Genomic DNA, 17,221 nt, shown 5'->3' with positions numbered 1-17,221 from the left:
TGTGTATGCTGTTTTTCTGGGTGGCATGGTAATGTCTGGCTGCCCAGAGGAGCGTTACAGAAATTATTGTGCTGCTGTGTGTTGCCTTTCTATTCTGCCAGCATGCTGAGGTCCTTGCCAAACTAACTTCCCATCATTCCACCATTCTAATTTTGCCAATGTTTTCGTCAATGTTTTCATCAAAAGTGTAGCCATGTAATGGTGCAGCAGGGAAATGACTTGACTAGTAAGCCAGAGGTTGCCGATTCGAATCCCCACTGTTATGTTTCCCAGACTATGGGGAACACCTATATTGGGCAGCAGCGATATAGGAAGATGCTGAAAGGCATCATCTCATACTGCACAGGAGATGGCAATGGTAAAATTCTGTTTAATGGTAAGCCCTTCCGCAGGGCTCTGTGGTCGCCAGGAGTCGGCACCGACTTGACAGCATACTTTTATCTTTTTCATCAAAAGAAGAATGGGTGTTACTAGGGATTCTAGTTTATATTGATAATTGAGTGTACTGCAGAATCCAGAGGACATTGCTTTTCTAGATCCATTAATGTGGTGTACAAAAACCAAGGCAATAATTTATTTAAATATTGGAGACAGAGCATGTGTTCCCTCTAAAAGGGATTCCCAGGTGCTGTTGACTACAACTCTCAGAATCCCCAAGCAAACGCCATTGCAGCTGGGGATTCTGGGAGTTGTAGTCAACAACATCTAGGAGTCCCTGTTAGAGGGAACACGGGACAGAGCCCAAGTCACTTCTTATTTTACCTTGTCAGCTCCTGCAAATAACCTTGGTGTCTTCCTCAGCACATTGCTGGGAGGATGTTATGCATGCTGTCTTTATACTTTCCTCGCATTTATCTGGGAAATGACTGACTTGCAAGGGCTTCTATTAAAAAATGTAAGGCAGGAAGTGGACCAAAGCCAATGCTCCTGTAGCCAGAAGGTTGAACTAGTGGGTTCTAAAGACACACATATGTGACAGAACTCATTAATAAAACAATCAGGAATGAATTGGTGAATCACTGTTTAATATATATGATAACTACATATGGTATTTGTAGACTTGTATTCTAACTGGATATTGTGCAATGGAACAAATAATGTTTCTTCTCAGTCTTGAAAGCATGTTTCTAACATAGGGCCGCCCAAATTCGAGCCTTCAGCTGTTGTTGGACTACAACTCCCATCACCCCTGACTATTGACCATTGTGGCTGGGAATGATGGGAGTTGTAGTCCAACAGCAGCTGGAGGACAGAAGTGCAGCCCTAGTCTGTGTTCACATGCCATTTTATATTATGGTATGTTTGAAGTTTAGTATTTAGGGCTGATAAGAATTTAGTGGCTAACAATTTTTCTGCATGTCTTTCCTAACCTAATATAACAGGCAAAACTTTTAACACAATAATCAAAAATACAAGCCTTGGGAATTTACAACTTGAATTTTACACCTGCACTTTTATCTGATTTTAAGCATTAAAAATAGGATGGCTGTGCTCAGTGACAACTAGGGTAATACAGCTTCCTATTCTTTGCATTTTACTTTTCAAATAGTTCTTCATAATTGGTAAATATGTCTATTTAAATACAGGCACCTATTTCTGTTTTGGAACTGGGTTTCACCGAGTCTTGAACTGACATGGTATGATGAGCTTTCAGGGGATTGGCTTGGAAGGCCTTTTAAAGTTTCCTGCGTGTGTGCAACAGGATTTGAACTCAGCAACTTCAACATCCCAGTGATAATGCCATCCTTGCCAAATGAGGGAGGTAGGTTGACTTATTACAGAAGTCTTGTACTCCAATTTGATTCAGCAACTGTGGGCCTGTTCAAACATTCTAAAGATTGGCAGTACCATGCACATTATGGGATAGGAGCCAGTGCATGCACCTCCGTCATGCAGACATCCTAAGATGTGATGTGAGGGATGTCCCTGATCTCTATAATCCTTTTACCAAAAGGAAAAGGGGATTGTGGGGTTCCAGGAATTGGGTTTATGTGCATACTGATGTACTAGTATGCCCCATGTCACATGCATATGTTGTTTTCATAGTGGGAGAACTAAATGTACCTCACTGTGCCAATGTGTGTGCAGTATCACTAGCAATGAGGAACTGTTTTTAATAAGCTATTCTCTTTCTGAACGAATGCTTTAAAAATTTATATAAGTTGTACTCTTGAGGAAGACTGGAAATGTTTCATGCACTACTATTGCATAATGTGTTATGTTATGTGTTGTAAGCCCGGGAAGTGAAGTGGTTTATTATTGTGTTAAGTTCACATTTATAGTTTACTTGACAGCTCTTTGTGGCAGGGTGGATTTGATTTAAATCAAACTGATTTAAATCACGATTTAAATCACTAGCAGCGTGGATAAAAATAAAAAAAATCCGATTTAAATCAAAAAAATCAGATTTTTTAAATTTAAATCAGATTTTTTTGATTTAAATTGGATTTTTTTATTTTTATCCACCCTGCTAGTGATTTAAATCGTGATTTAAATCAGTTTGATTTAAATCAAATCCACCCTGCTTTGTGGAGATGATTTAGTATAAATACCTTCTTCCACCATTCTTCTTCTTCTTTTTAAATAGAGAACCAAGGGACCTCTTCTCTGACATTGAGCTCCAGCCTATCTTTCCAAAGCACAATAAAGAGAAAAGTCAGGGAGAAGAAAAAGCATGGAGCCATCACTGCAAATGTTGCTGGCACAAAATATGAAATTGGTAACAAGCTACACATTCTGTTTACCTTAATATTTATTATGTGATAAGAATAATGAAAAATGGATGTTAAAAAGTACATTACAGTGCAAAAGTCTACAGGTTAAAGTATTATAGAACAGGAACTTGGAAATTAGTTTATGTATTACTAGAAAAACAGTTTGCAAGTATGTGCCCTGTACCTCAAAGTCTGGACTTTCTGTGTGTAAAAGTACCTAAGAAAACTGCCAGTTGTTTGTTCCAACCTTAACCCCAACCCTCATGCAAACCCATACTTCCCCATGGGAGAGTTTCCCTGAACTTTCTAGAAACATAATGATTTTTCCCAGGATTTCCCCCTTTTTAGGTAGTCTTGGTAGATTTATACCAAATCTTACAAAAATTCGGTAGATTATACCCAATTTGGTAGAGATTTTGGTAGATAATTTGGTACATTATAAAACTGAATTTTGCCTATGGTCATTTTGTAACTGTGATATCTCAGGTTGTATGAGTAGAGGTGCATGGCCAAGTACTCCTTGTTAACATGGAGCAGTTGAAATATCAAGGTAGAGACACTCTTCCAACCCCTGCCTGTGTTGGAAGACACACTTATTGGATTATTTAGATATACAGGCAAACTGTGTTACTTGTGGGGGTTCCGTTCTTCACCTACTACTGTGAGTAATGAAACTGAGTAACAAGGCATTATGCCTATGGGGGAAAAGGGGGTTAGGTTCCAGAATGGACCTGAAAGGTGGAAAAAAATGCAAAACAAAACAAAACCCCAGTGCTCCCATATGCTCAGGAATGCCCCCCCCAAACTACCAAAAATTGTGTGGGGAATAGCAATAGCAATAGCACTTACATTTATATACCGTTCTATAGCCGGAGCTCTCTAAGCGGTTTACAATGATTTTAGCATATTGCCCCCAACATTCTGGGTACTCATTTTACCGACCTCAGAAGGATGGAAGGCTGAGTCAACCTTGAGCCCCTGGTCAGGATCGAACTTGTAACCTTCTGGTTACAGGGCGGCAGTTTTACCACTGCGCCACCAGGGGCTCCTGGTGTGTTTTTTTAAAAAGAAATGAGCCACAAAATGTCTCTTCCTGACAAAATGGCAACCAGAAGTGACCTCTGTGGTCACTTCTGGTGCTCTAGGAACCATGGGCCCATGGGTTTTAACCTGTTCCTGTCTGCAGATATTGAAACTGGATGTCAATTAGACAACCGCGAATAAGTGAAACCATGGAAATGGAGTCAGCCTATAATGAGGTTTGCCTGTATTTAGGAAACATCCATATGATATCAGGTTTTTTTTTGTAGTCTGGATCAGTGTTCTCTCTAAGAGGGATTCCCAGATGTTGTTGACTACACCTCCCAGCATCCCCAACTGCAGTAGCCTTTGCTTGAGGATTATGGGAGTTGTAGTCAACAACATCTGGGAATTCCTCTTAGAGGGAACACTGGTCTGGATGAGGTCTGGAACCTACATGTGAAAATGGCATATCTCTCTCTTTCGTGGTTAGGTCTGGGAGTTTCATGTCAGTCAATCAGGCAGGCAGCTAGGCTCAAGCATTCTGTTAGAAAGTTCAGAATGACTTGTATAGGGCTTCCAGTAGTCTCCCATCCAGGACCTGATCAGGTTTACACCTTTTAGGTTTATCATTGCTATAAGATTGGTGGTTCAAAATGTTTGGATAGAAAGTAATTTATTGTGATTGTACATAAAAAGCCAGCCCTCAGAACCCCAAATAACCCTTGTTAGCTTATTCTGGGATGAAATGTTGCCTGAGAGAAGATACCTATTTAAAATCTTAGCCTTGGTTCTGTAGAAGCGTGAACATTTGTTGGAATGTGTGTGCTAAGTGACCGCTATTAAATCATTGTAGCATCCAACATTTCACAGGACTACTCACAATGCATTAAGATCAATGCATTCAGCCATTTCACATTAATTTTACACCTGGCTTACAAAAGAGCAGAGAGCACGTTTTATTTATTTTTAGTCACAGGAAATTAGTTCTAAATTTTGTGGATTTATGACAAGGACTTTAGAGTCTATTCTGTCATTGGAATACTCCTGCTATAATTACCATTCAGGGTATGAACTAACTTTCTTGAGGCATCAAATGCAAACTTTCCAAAATACCTTTCTGTGGAAGATTTTCATATGAAGTAAATGTGACAGGGACATCTGATTTCTCTCTTGCTTTATCAAAAGTCTTGTGCTTCATTCTTTCAGGGACTTGGATAGATTGTTCTTGGGTGCAATACTAATTTTTCTCTCAGAATTTGCCTTTGCTCATTGTGTAGCTGTGATATCTCAGCTGGTATGAGTAGAGATGTGAGGTCAAGTACTCCCTGTTTACATGGAGCTATTGAAAGATCAAAGTAGAGGCACTCTTGGAAGCCCTGCCTTTGATGTAAGATACACCTGTAGTGGGCAGCCAGCCAGCACTGATAGTTTACTGGGGAAAAAGCGGTTGATGGTCAGACTGGAGACCCTAGGTCATGACCCAATCAGTTAACTAGTGGATGGGAGTAAAGGGCTCCTGAGGGTTGTCTGGGAAGAAGAAGGTATGCCCAGGTGATAAAGGAGCAATGGAGTCTTGCCATATTCTCACAGGGTGAGTTCTACAAGTCCCTGAGGGTCAGGGATTTCAGGGGTTGGTCTCACCTAGGTCCTGGTGAGGTCCAAGGGAAGGTCAAGACTTATGGCTTCAGAAGATTAGATTTAAGAGAAAGTGTTTTAGTAAGACTTGTGTTAGAATTTATTTTTCTTTTTTGTGTGTTGCTTTGTATAACCAAGTATCTGCTTGTAACTATCTTCAACCCTAATCTAGGGACTGATTACTTTAAGTGCTGCCTGAGAACATCTAGGCATTTTGAAAAACCTTTGTAACCACCAAGCTAATATTATTTGCAACAGCTATGTGTGAAACCCTGAACTGGCTTATTCTTTTATATATACAGGTGGACCTCCTTGCTCGCGGATTCGTTATCCACAGTTTTGTGTGTCCGTGGTCGGGGAAAATGGCACCTGACCTCGGCATACGTGGAAGAAAAAACAAACAAAAAAATAAGTCGACCTCATGTATCCGCAGTTCAGGGGTGGCTGGAAATGACTGCAGAGGTTATTTCTGGCCACCATTTTAGGAATCGGAGCCACAAAATGGCTCCCATAAAAAAGAAAAATTTGATTTTTGTGTGTGGCCGATTTCTGGCATTTTGAGAGCACAGCATGACTTGGGGGAGGGGGGGCGGCAGCAGAGCAAGGTAAGAAGCCCCCCTCACAAAAATTGGCTGTTTTCAGTCAATTTTAGGCCAGTTTAGGGGCATAGTGCGACTTGGGTGGAGCAGCAAACACTAGTAAGGAGCTCCCGCCTCCATGAAAATTGACTGATTTTTGGCCAAAAACGGCTGAGTGGGAACCTAACCCCCGCAGGCCCATAGGGATCAATACTTGGATATTCATAGTTTCCATATCCGTTATACAGCCGCAGAACGGAACCCCTGCAAATATCAAGGGGTGTGTGTGTGTGTGTGTAATATATAATTTTTTGTTTTTACTGACTGACTGGGAGAGCGTGAGGGGAAGCCTCTAGTTCACATGCTTTCAACAGGATAGCAAAGCCTACTACCTCCACCACTTAAGCATAAATAAATGGAACCACATTTTTTATATTTGCCTGCTAGCAATGTAAAGATGGGACTGGAAACTTTATTGCTCTCTTCTAGTTAGGGATAATTACTAAGGAGTGATTGGTGGCAACAATGCATTCTACCAGAGATTCTTCTTTTCTTTTTAATTAATCCTTAAACCCAGTAAGGTCGCCAGGTAGCAGGGAGGGATGACTCAGCGATAATTCCTCCCGCGTGAGTTGGCTAGCTGGGTCTGTTCCTTACAACACCCATTTGGTTATTTAGATATATTTAGGGAACATCCTTGCTTGTAAAATGTATTTTATTTTTTAAAGACTTTTTCAAACGCTTATGATGCAATAAGTAAATATAAGCCAGCCCTCAGGGTTTAGATCTGTATTTAAGTCAACCTTTTTCAGTGTAAGCTCTCTTAAGGCAAGCCTTTTTTATATAAACATTTCCAAGAAGAGCCTTTTGTATCAAACTTTTTAATCATATGCTTGTAGTAGATTTTGTTACACAACAAAATATAAGAAAAAAAAGAATCCACACCCTTACATTTTGTCTAAACAATCCTTTGGATAATTAACTACAAAGGCATTTGTTCTGCAGTGAAAGGTAATCTTAGTTAAGATAAACTATGAGGCTGTGCACACAAGCAGCCAAACCCAGACTTGGGCAGTCCTGCCAGGGTTTGTTGGCTCCCTCTCAAGCCCAGGAATTTACCCCGGCCTTCAACCTGGGTTACCACAGTTCAGGGTCATGAGTATGCTCAGACTACACGCAGCCTGAGCATTCACATAGTCGGGTGCCTAGAGAGCACTCCTGGGGGAATCCCCCATGCACCGCAGCCGTGCAGATCGGGTTGTTGCGTGCCAGTGCACTGAAGAGGACTGCTGATCATCTGGTGGGGGGGAAGTACTGTAGGTCCCTCTCCCCCATTATGGTTGTGAGAACAACCTTTATCTGTTGTTGACAGGTAAGCCTGTCTTACATGGAAGAGTTCTCATACTTGACTATTACCAAATAAGAAAATTAATGTTCTGTTTCTGCGGGTTCGGAAATTTAGTTCTTGTTTAAGTTTATGTTTCTGTCTGTCTCTCTTTTGTAGTACGTGTAGTAATAGAAGAGATGGGGTATGTGAAGACTCGTGATGATGATGAATCTGCAAACCTCATCTGGAGTGATTGTGCTGTGCAGCAGGAAAAGATTGCAGAACTTCGAAATTACCAGGTAAGAGGAAAAAAGCACTGGATGGCCTTTATTGTGAGGACAAATGATATGAAAATTCTGATGTACTTTGTATGCTAAAATGTAATTGCTTGTTCACTTTGCTTGAGAAATCTATCTTGTTCTTTGGTCTTAATTTCATCATAAATGCACTTTTTAGATTGTACTCCTGCGGGCAAGGTCTACTTTGTGCAATATCTAGTTGGTTTTCTATTCTTAATCAATCAGTAAATCAGTATTGATGCAGCTGTCTTTCTGAGGAGGCATCTCTACTATGACAGGTCTATTTGTGCCTGCCTTCTGCCTGTGATGCATTATGATTAATATATGGCTGTAACTGTAGACAGTTATTTGGAAGATCCTGTCTTTAGGGTTTTGGGGCTGGTGGACATCCAGTTCTATGAATTCAGTAAATCTTACATAGGTTAAATTTGCAAATCAAAACTGACAAGAAGATTCCCTGATTAAAAACTTTGATGGAGGAAAAGGCAATCTTCTTCCTAGTGACCTCATGGCATTTCTGTATTGCTCCCCTGCCCCCTTTCAAAATCATGAATGATGACTTTTTTCAGAGTGGGCTCACACATTACCTTCATGAAGGGAAGCAAGAGTTGTATTTCCTGTTCACATATGGCTGCTGGTATAATGCTTAGGAAGTATGAATGTGCAAATGGATTCCACACCTGCCGCTTGCACATTCCCTCCCTCCCTCCTCAGTACCTTGTGTTAAAATGTTATATCAGCTGCATCAAAAGAAGAAAGACAGTTTTAATGCTTCCTCTTCCCTTGCAAGTGGGTAACATGAGAAAGTGTTCTCAGGCTTCTGTGTATCGGTTACATAGAGTGAATAAGTCAGAGTTTGTACAATGCTTTGTATCTTCAATCAAACACAGGTCTTCTCTTAATGCAGGTCTGTTCATATATCTGATGTAAACCTGAAAACTATTACGATAGTCATTGCTTATCATATCCACTACTGAGTCTCAGCAGATTAGTTTATCCAGATATGTCCAGTTGACATATCTAGCTCTATTCAGATATTAATATTAAAAGGTTGTACTCATGTACAACAGTGAAAAGCGGGGCTGGAAGTCCTGCTGTGGCCCGTCACTGACTGCCTCCTTTCTGCTGCTCATGGATATGCTGGCATTTGTCTGAAGAGGCAAATGCCATATCCGTGAAGGCAGGTGCTTCCATGACTGGGCAACTCAGATGCGCCAGTCTCCTGATCACAGAAGTGCCAGTCATAACAGATACAGTATACATTCTTCAGACAAATGCTGGTGTATCTATGAGTAGCAGAAAGGAGGTGATGGGTCAGGGCGGGACTTCCTGTTTTAGTTTTCACTGCTGTACGCAAGTATAACCTTTTAATAATAAGATCTGAATAGCGCTTCTGTGCATTGATTATCACTTTCCTCCTTGTGTTTGTCCATCAGTTTTTCCTATTCCATTTAAGGTTATCTTGTTGCAGTATTATTATCTGTTTCCCTAAAAGAAAATCTAATTGCACAGGAGTCAATGATGATGTGTAAAGAATTAGGGTGGACTGTAGAATAATGTATTTTTATTTAGTTTATATCCTACCATCATATAAAATCCCAAAGTGGCTAACAAAATTAAAATGCAATTTCATCAAATAAATAACATAAATAAAAAAATTAAAATGAACATATTGCATCCAGTAAGAGGGTAATATTAATGGCAAAATTAAACCAGCATAGCAATCGGTGACCAAAGGTATGAGAGAACAATTCTGCCTTTACCTGCCACTGAAAGGCAGATAAAGTTGGGAGAAAGGAAACAGCCATAAAGAGAGCATTCTACAAGCTGTGCAAATGATAGTGAAGGCCCTGTTGTGTGCACAACAACCAAGCCTCCTTGGAGTTGGCATGCAGAGCAGAATCCTCCCCACCCCCATCTTGTATGCAGGGGTACAACTAGACAGTTTTGGACCCTGGACCCCCCACCGGCAAAGTAAGCATCCTCTCCATATGTATACATTTCACCACAAACCCACATATCTGGGCCAGAGTGTATTTGCGGGGGTGAAAGACTACACAACCCTCAAAGGATCCATTTTCATCTTGATCATTCATCACAAACCCACAGATCTGGGCCAGAGTGCATTCCCCACCCTCAGTCCCCACCAGCAAAAGGAGGGGGCAGGGGGAAAGGGTCTATGCCCAATCGCTTCACACAGCTTTTTGACCTGGGAATAAACTGGGATACAATACTTGTCCCTTCTCCACAGTTCAAACACAAAAACAACTTGGACATATAGTGCATTTGTAAGGAAAATAAATTAAAACCACAACACATGCCCCTTTCTTCACAGTTCTCATGCAGACCTTTTGGAAAACAAACCAAATTGAACATAATGCATTTGTTTAAAAAAGTTTGTTTATTCAGATGTAGCAGTTGCACTTTCACTGTGTGAAGTACTCTGTGGGACAGAGACAACTCATTCTGTCAGTAGGGAAAAATTCATTAAAAGTCAGAGGATTGATAGATTTCCTTGAAATAAAAACACAGAGTCCTGCTAACCTGTACTACATCTGTGCCCAATTTCAGAACTCTAGACCAAGCTATTCTAGAAGTATAAAAGGGGACCTCTTTCCTTTGGGGGAAATCATGGGGCCCTCTAGGAGAGTGGGCACATGGACCTGGGCCCCCGGGTCCGGGCCTTACAAGTACCCTGCTTGTGTGATGGGCACCTGAGGAAAAAGGCAGTCTTTCAAATATTTGTTGCCTAAGGCATGAAAGGCTTTAAAGGTAATCACCAGCACCTTGAATTGGGCTGGAAACACACATTCAGTCCATCAAGGAGAACCCCCAAACAGCTAACTGTTTGAATGTGGGTCTAGGAGATCTAGGTGTAGATCCTTCCACAGTCAATTTTTCACTTAGGCTGAGCAATTCTCCCTTTCATTTTCCAGTTGCCATCTATAGCAAGAGAGTATTAGTAACTCACCTTGTTGAATTGTTGCAAGGCAAAATAAGTGAAGAGTGGGAACCCCATAAATTATTATAAGATCAGATTGAACAGATTCAGACTGTGTGATAGCTTTTCAGAGTACACCCACCATAACTAAAAATATTTTCTTGTAGCTAATGGTTTAATTGTATGTTAAAAATGTACATCTTGTGCGGAAATCTCCCTTTTTAATATATGTATTCCTTTTTATTTTTCTTCTTTTCCAGAGAATCAATCATTTTCCAGGAATGGGTGAGATCTGTAGGAAGGATTTCTTAGCAAGAAACATGACCAAGTAATTTACATTTTAAAAAGAATCATGGAATGTTGATTACCCGCTTCAGATATCCTGCTTTTCATAATGTGGCATTGATTTAGACCAGCGATGGCCAATTGGGGGTCTGTGAGTCACTTCTAGCCCCCAAAGAAATTTTATCTTTTATTTCTATTTTATTTATAATGGTCCTTCCAAATTTTGATCAGTGTGGTAAAAGCTTTCCCCACACTTTCTCTCATAATGAACAGAAAAATGTTTTCAAGTTGTTAGAAAGAAAGAAAAGGTATTCCACTGTAAATCATACATTACATCTTGCTCTTGAATGTTGGATGTAATTAATTTCCAAGTCATGTCTGAGTGCATGTATTCTGCAGCTGTAGTAAAAGAAACTTCTAGTCCTCTCACCATTGTCTGGAGAATAGAGTGGATCCAGAAAGGCTGAAGTCGTTGATCCTCAATGTAGATTCTTTTGAATATTAAACACAAAGGTCCTGTTCATCTAATGAGTGCTGTTGCTGTAGTCTTAATTGGAGCTCCATGGCCCTTCCCAGATGGTGATTTTATTTAGCTTCACCCACAGGAAGGGTGGGTGTGAGTTCATACAATGGGGGGCGGTTTACATCAAAGTCCGTACGAGACATCAAGGTACTCTACATACACGTTGGAGTTTAGCTTGCAGAAGTTCCAGGGATCATACTGATAATGTGACTTTTCTTAAAGCCTCACTTTTCTTTTTAATTTTTTAAAAAATGGATTTACTTGGTGATCCAGTGGAAAATTGACTGCCTGAAGAGGGAGCAAAAAGAAGAAGAAGAAGAAGAAGAGGAGGAAAGGGGAAAAAACCCAAAATAAATAAATCCAAATAAAACACCCAGCAGAAGAGTGTCGTGGTGTAAGGAGGGCATAGGCAGCCCATGTTGGGGCTGCCCACTGGCCCAACCCGGCAACGCTCCACCTCCAGATCTCCTCCCTCTCCCCCCTCAGGTGCCCCTTCTTTTTTCACCACACGGGAGAGCCCCTTTTCTCCCTGCTGCATGTGGTGGTGGCAGCAGCAGCTTCCCCCCGAGGGAGCAACCTGGGGTAGACTGCTCTATGCCTGTTGTTGAGCCACCATTGTGGCTGCTGCCACGTGCATGGTGGGAAGAGAAGGGCTGACCCGTGTGCATGATGGAAGAAGAAGGTATGTATGTGTACCTTTTGTACTGAGAGGAAGCAGTTTATACAAGCACACTCAAGAGTCAGCAAGGGAAGGGTATGTGGAAAGGCGGCCTAGCTGTGTCTCCCCCCAAGTGTTAGACCATAGCAGAGTGGAACCTACGTGTGTGAAGAGGTGGCAGCAGCTGACTGGCGGAGTCAGGCAGCCTACCCTGGGCCACTCAGGGAGGCTGCTTCTGCCACCACCATCTGCAGTGGGGAGAAAAGGGTCACTGGGGGCCACTGCTGGGGGCCTGTCATGGTGAACATGGTAGCCCTGACAGCAGCTGTGCATGGGTTCTTGGAACCCATGCACACAATAACAGCTTGCCCCTGGTATGGACACTAAGGGTGTGCACGGAACCGGCTGGTCCTATCTGAGTCCAAACTGGAATGGGCCAGTTTGGTCTGGCACCCCCTTGAACCCCCTGGTCCGGTCGGGGCGGGGGGGTGTTCGTGGACATTTTATGGATTTTTTTAAAATATATATATATAACTTATTCCCTCCGGCAGCGGGGGGGGGGGATATCTGTGGAGGTCCCCCCTCTCTCTGCCAGCCTTCCTTCAAAAACAGCCCCGTTCAGCCTTTCCTCCGGCATGGTAGCCATTTTGGAGGCCTGCCACACCTGCACACTGGGCCTCTGTGTGGCCTGGCCATGATCACAATGAAAGTTTTTTTCTGTAAAATGTCCGCAACCCCCCCGAACGGCCTCGGGGGGGGGGGGTTCAGTCCGAGGTTGAGCTGAACTGGGGGTGATTCGGCTTGGCCCCAAGCCTTCAAACCGAACCGGTTTGACTCCCTGAGGTAGCAGCACGGTATAGGCTGCTCTGCCCCTGCTGCTTAGCCAACGCTGCTGCTGCTATGTGTGTGGTGGGGAGAAAAGGGTCACCCTGTGTGCATTGCAGAAAAAGAAGGTACATCAGTGTACTTATGTACCCAAGAGGAAGCAGTTTATGCAAGCACACCCAAGAGTCAGCAAGGGAAGGGAATGTGCAATGGGAGCCTAGATGTGCTCCCCCCAAATATAAAGCTATAGCAGAGGAACCTACATGTGTGAAGAGGTGGCAGTGGTGGCCATGGTAGCGGCTGAGCAGTGGGGCAGGGCAGCCTACCCAGGGCTACTCCCTTAGGTTGGCTGCTCTTGTTGCCTCCCCTGCTGCTGCAGCCACCCCAGCCATGAGTGGTGGGGAGAGAGCAGGTGCTGGGGGCTTCTGCCAAGTGCCAGATTACAGCTCCACCACTGCTGGCACCTGCTGGCAATAGACAGAATATTTACTGCAGACTTCACAATGGGGAGATGGGGGAAAGTGTCACTGTGGATGGTCTGGCAAGTTGTTAGTCTTGCGGAAGTCTCTGTAAAAATAACTTTTTTTAAAAAAAGGAAATAAATGTTCTTAGGCTCAGTTGAAAAATTTCGAAGACACACACCATGCATACACAGGTAGGAAAAGGGAGGAGTGGCGTCCCGCCTCCTCTAAAAAGCCATTGGCCAGAAAGGGCCAGAGAAAAACAGGGGAGCAAGCATTATGAATGCTGCATGGAAAAAAAATAGCAAGGCATGGTGAGCAACCCTATTAAAACAACACAGATGTAAATGGCCATCAGGAAGTGGAATATTGAGATGTGTAATGACACAGTGCATCATCAAATACCTAGCATTGTAGCACAGGGATGGTTTTCTAAATTACACTTGTGGGCTCTAGTTAGAATCCTGACAATCTTATCTTAAAAAGTTTAGCTTCAACACAAATCTACAGAAAAGGTTTCCTCTTAAGAACAGAAAGGTTTAGGGATGTTATATTAGGAAACAAAATGTGAAGAAGTCATAGACAAGATAGATTTCAGCATCACTCACCCATATGTCCCTTTTGCTTTTGAAATCGGACAACTCACTTAATTATATGTGATTGAAGCAGACCTGCATTTAAAAGTAGGGTCTGCTCCTATTACATCTAGTTTGACTCTAAAACAGAAGCAAAATTGGTCTTGGACACGTTTCAGTTGAGAATATTGGAAGTTCTATATATGACCCACCAATAGAAAATGCTTTAGGTTTCAGTACCATTGTGTTAACTTTTTTCTGTTTTTATAAATGCCCAGTATTATACTGGCTTACATGATAGGTAGCCCTTTATTGGTGGTAGGGACCCGTCGGGGCTACTGCACAACTTCAAAGGCAACCCTGATTGTATAGTGACAGGGCTGCTGCAGAATGTCCAAAAATTGCTTCCTGGCAGCAGTGCAGTGCTCCTTCCATTTCTAATGGAAGGAGTGCTGTGCTGGTGCCCAGAAGTGGTTTACAATCATTCCACAGGAGACCCATTTCTGCACTGTTGGAGCTGCCTTTTGAAGTTGTGCAGTAGCCCTAATGGGCCCCTGTCATTGATGGAGGGCTGCTCATCATGTCAGTAGCTGAAGATAAAATGAATTTATAACTCCATTCAAGAAATGTAACAGGCCATTTTTTTCATATGTATAAATGGGAGCATTCTCTAGGTGGCTACCCTTGGGCCTTTTTGGGTTGGAGTCCAACCATATTAAACTGTCCTTGGAATCGCTAACATAAAATCTTGCCATTTTGTGAGAAGTGGAGCATGTAGTATTTGTTTATCATATTTTTATACTGCTTGATATGTGCATCTCTAGACGGTGTACAGTATTTAAAACACAACAAACATAAAACAGTTACAATTTTCCAAAATAAAAAGTAAAAACAATTTTGTAAGATAAAGTTTTAAATTAATTTCATTTAAAAGCCTGAGACAACAGGTGTATCTTGAGGGTCTTCCTAAAGGCAAACAGAGAAGGGGATGCTCTTATTTCAACAGGGAGCATATTACAAAGCCCAAGGGCAGCCACAGGGAAGGCCCAGTCCTGTATTGCCACCAAACAAGCTGGTGGCAACTGGACCTCTCCAGAAGATCTTCGTAGGTGACAGGGTTCATGAGAAATAAGGCACTCTCTTAAGTACCCTGGACCCAAGCCATCGAGGGCTTTATAGGTAATAACCAGCACTTTGTATTTTGCTCGGAAACATAATCAGTGTTATATTGTCCCTTCAGGTTGTCCCAAAGACCAGCCTGGCTGCCGTATTCTGTACCAATTGTAGTTTCTGGACTTCGTAAAAAGGCAGCCCCATGTAGAATGCATTACAGTAGTCAAGCCTGGAGGTTACCAGGAGATGCACCACTGTTATAAAGTCATTTACCTCTGGAAATGGATGTAGCTGACATATCAGCCAAAGCTGATAAAAAGCACTCCTGGCCAGTGCCTCAACCAGAGAAACCAGAGAGAGTTTTGGATTTTGAGATGTGATTTGGTGTCTTTCACTATTTCCCTGCCTATTAAAAATGGAGGAGAGCAGGAATATACCTGCTCCTCCACCACTTGCTGCCACTTCCTGACTCAGTGGCACTCCTCTGAGCCATCCTCATGTGCTAGTGGCGCTTTCCCCTAGCCGCCCCCACATGGTGCCGGCATGCACATGGCCTCCGCCCATGCACAGTGGCCATTTGCGTGGTCAGTATGGTTGCTGACCAGGCAAATGGCCACTGTGCATGGGCGGAGGCCATGTGTGTGCCAGCGCCGCGTGGGGGCAGCTGGGGGAGAGCGCCACTGGCACGTGAATATAGCTCAGAGGAGCACTGCCGAGTCAGAAATTGGCAGTGAGCGGAGGAAGAGCAGGTATGTACCTGCTCTCCTCCATTTTAAAGGGGCAGAGGATGTGTTCCAAATCGCATCTCGAAACGCAATACTTGCACATCCCTATTTTGCATCCAGGAGCACTCCCAAGCTGCGTACCTGATCTTTTAGGGGAAGTGTAACCTCATCCAAAACAGACAGATCTGAACCATCTCTCAGGTCCTGATGCCCCACAGTCAGTACCTCCATCTTATTTGGATTTACATGATCCCCACTGCATGTTAAGGTCATCTGAGGAGGTCCGTCTCCAGTTACCACTGGTTCGTTTGGTGGCAACTCAGAGGCGGGCCTTCTCTGTAGCGGCTCCTGGGCTGTGGAATGCACTCCCAGCAGAAATTTGTAATCTTAATTCCTTACTGACCTTCAATAGAGCCCTTAAAACCCATCTGTTTGGCCTGGCCTTTCAGGGTTTTTAATTAGTTTTATTTGTTTTAATGTTAACCTGGTTTTCAGGGTTTTAATTGTTCTGATAGTTTAATTGTTTTTAAGATGTGTTTTAATTGGTGTTAATATTTATATTTCTGTTTTAATTGTTGGTTTTAATGGTTTCTATTTTTAATTGTAAACCGCCCTGAGCCATTTCAGAAGGGCGATATAAAAATCAAATAAATAAATAAATAATAAATTCAATGTCAGTTTGTTATCTCTCATCCAGCCTATTACTTCCTCCAGGCAGGCAATTAGGGAAGTTACATAGTATGGAAACAGAGATAATTTAGACAGGGGCAGACACATTGAGTAGGTAGGAGGGTTAGATTAGGAGTAAGTAATTACCTTGCCCCACAAAGGACTAATCTCATACAACCAGCAAAATACAGAGGGAGAGAGAAGATAAAATAAAAACACTTACCATATATACTCGAGTATAAGCCGATCCGAATATAAGCCGAGGTACCTAATTTTACCTAAGAAATTAAAAAACTGATTGACTTGAGTATAAGCCTAGGGTGGGAAATGCAGCAGCTACTGGTGAGTTTCAATAATCAAAATAAATGCCAATAAAATTACATTAATTGAGACATCAGTGGGGTATATTGTGACCAGTATGTACGGTACTTTATTACAGGGGGACATTTTAGCATGGGCAGATAGATGACTTGAGTATAAGCTGAGGCTGATTTTTTCAGCAAATTTTGGGTGCTGAAAAATTCGGCTTACACTCGAGTATATATGGTATTTTCAAGTTAGCATACTGTAGTAGTGGCAAACAAATGTCCTCTCTTCCTTTGTTCCAACGACAATGATTAGAGGCAACTTTTTGACTGAAATAGGGAATAGTGACATGCTGATGATGTGACTGAGAATACCAACTGAGAAAACTGGATTCAGCAATGAGCTATCTTGTTCCATATTGTTTATAACTATCTCCCCATTCCCCTTTACTTTAAAAAGTTGATCTGTTCTGACGTGTAATTCAAAGCCATAACAGAGCAAGGAAATCTTTTGCAGAGAGAATCTTCCATTGCTAAAGGGCATTCAGTCTCCAAGACCTTAAAA

General features: G+C 42.3%; 1 protein-coding gene across 9 annotated transcripts in view; it reads left to right on the top strand.

The window, feature by feature from the left end:
* Positions 1–17,221, top strand: part of TTLL7 (tubulin tyrosine ligase like 7) — a 136,459-nt gene that overhangs the window by 44,621 nt on the left and 74,617 nt on the right. For all 9 annotated transcript variants that reach the window (XR_008305634.1, XR_008305635.1, XM_053243202.1 and 6 more), the window contains 4 exons: positions 1,587–1,762; positions 2,588–2,719; positions 7,455–7,576; positions 10,778–10,845. Coding sequence is in view for 7 of the 9 variants with exons in the window: in XM_053243202.1 (XP_053099177.1) it covers positions 1,738–1,762; positions 2,588–2,719; positions 7,455–7,576; positions 10,778–10,845 (347 nt within the window). In the remaining 2 variants the exon portion in view is untranslated. The remainder of the gene's footprint in view (positions 1–1,586; positions 1,763–2,587; positions 2,720–7,454; positions 7,577–10,777; positions 10,846–17,221) is intronic.

This window comes from Hemicordylus capensis, chromosome 4 (genome assembly GCF_027244095.1).
Source record: "Hemicordylus capensis ecotype Gifberg chromosome 4, rHemCap1.1.pri, whole genome shotgun sequence".
NCBI classification, from domain to species: Eukaryota; Metazoa; Chordata; class Lepidosauria; order Squamata; family Cordylidae; genus Hemicordylus; species Hemicordylus capensis.
Note: the sequence above shows the minus strand (reverse complement) of the source record. Positions and strands in the feature narration are given on the sequence as shown.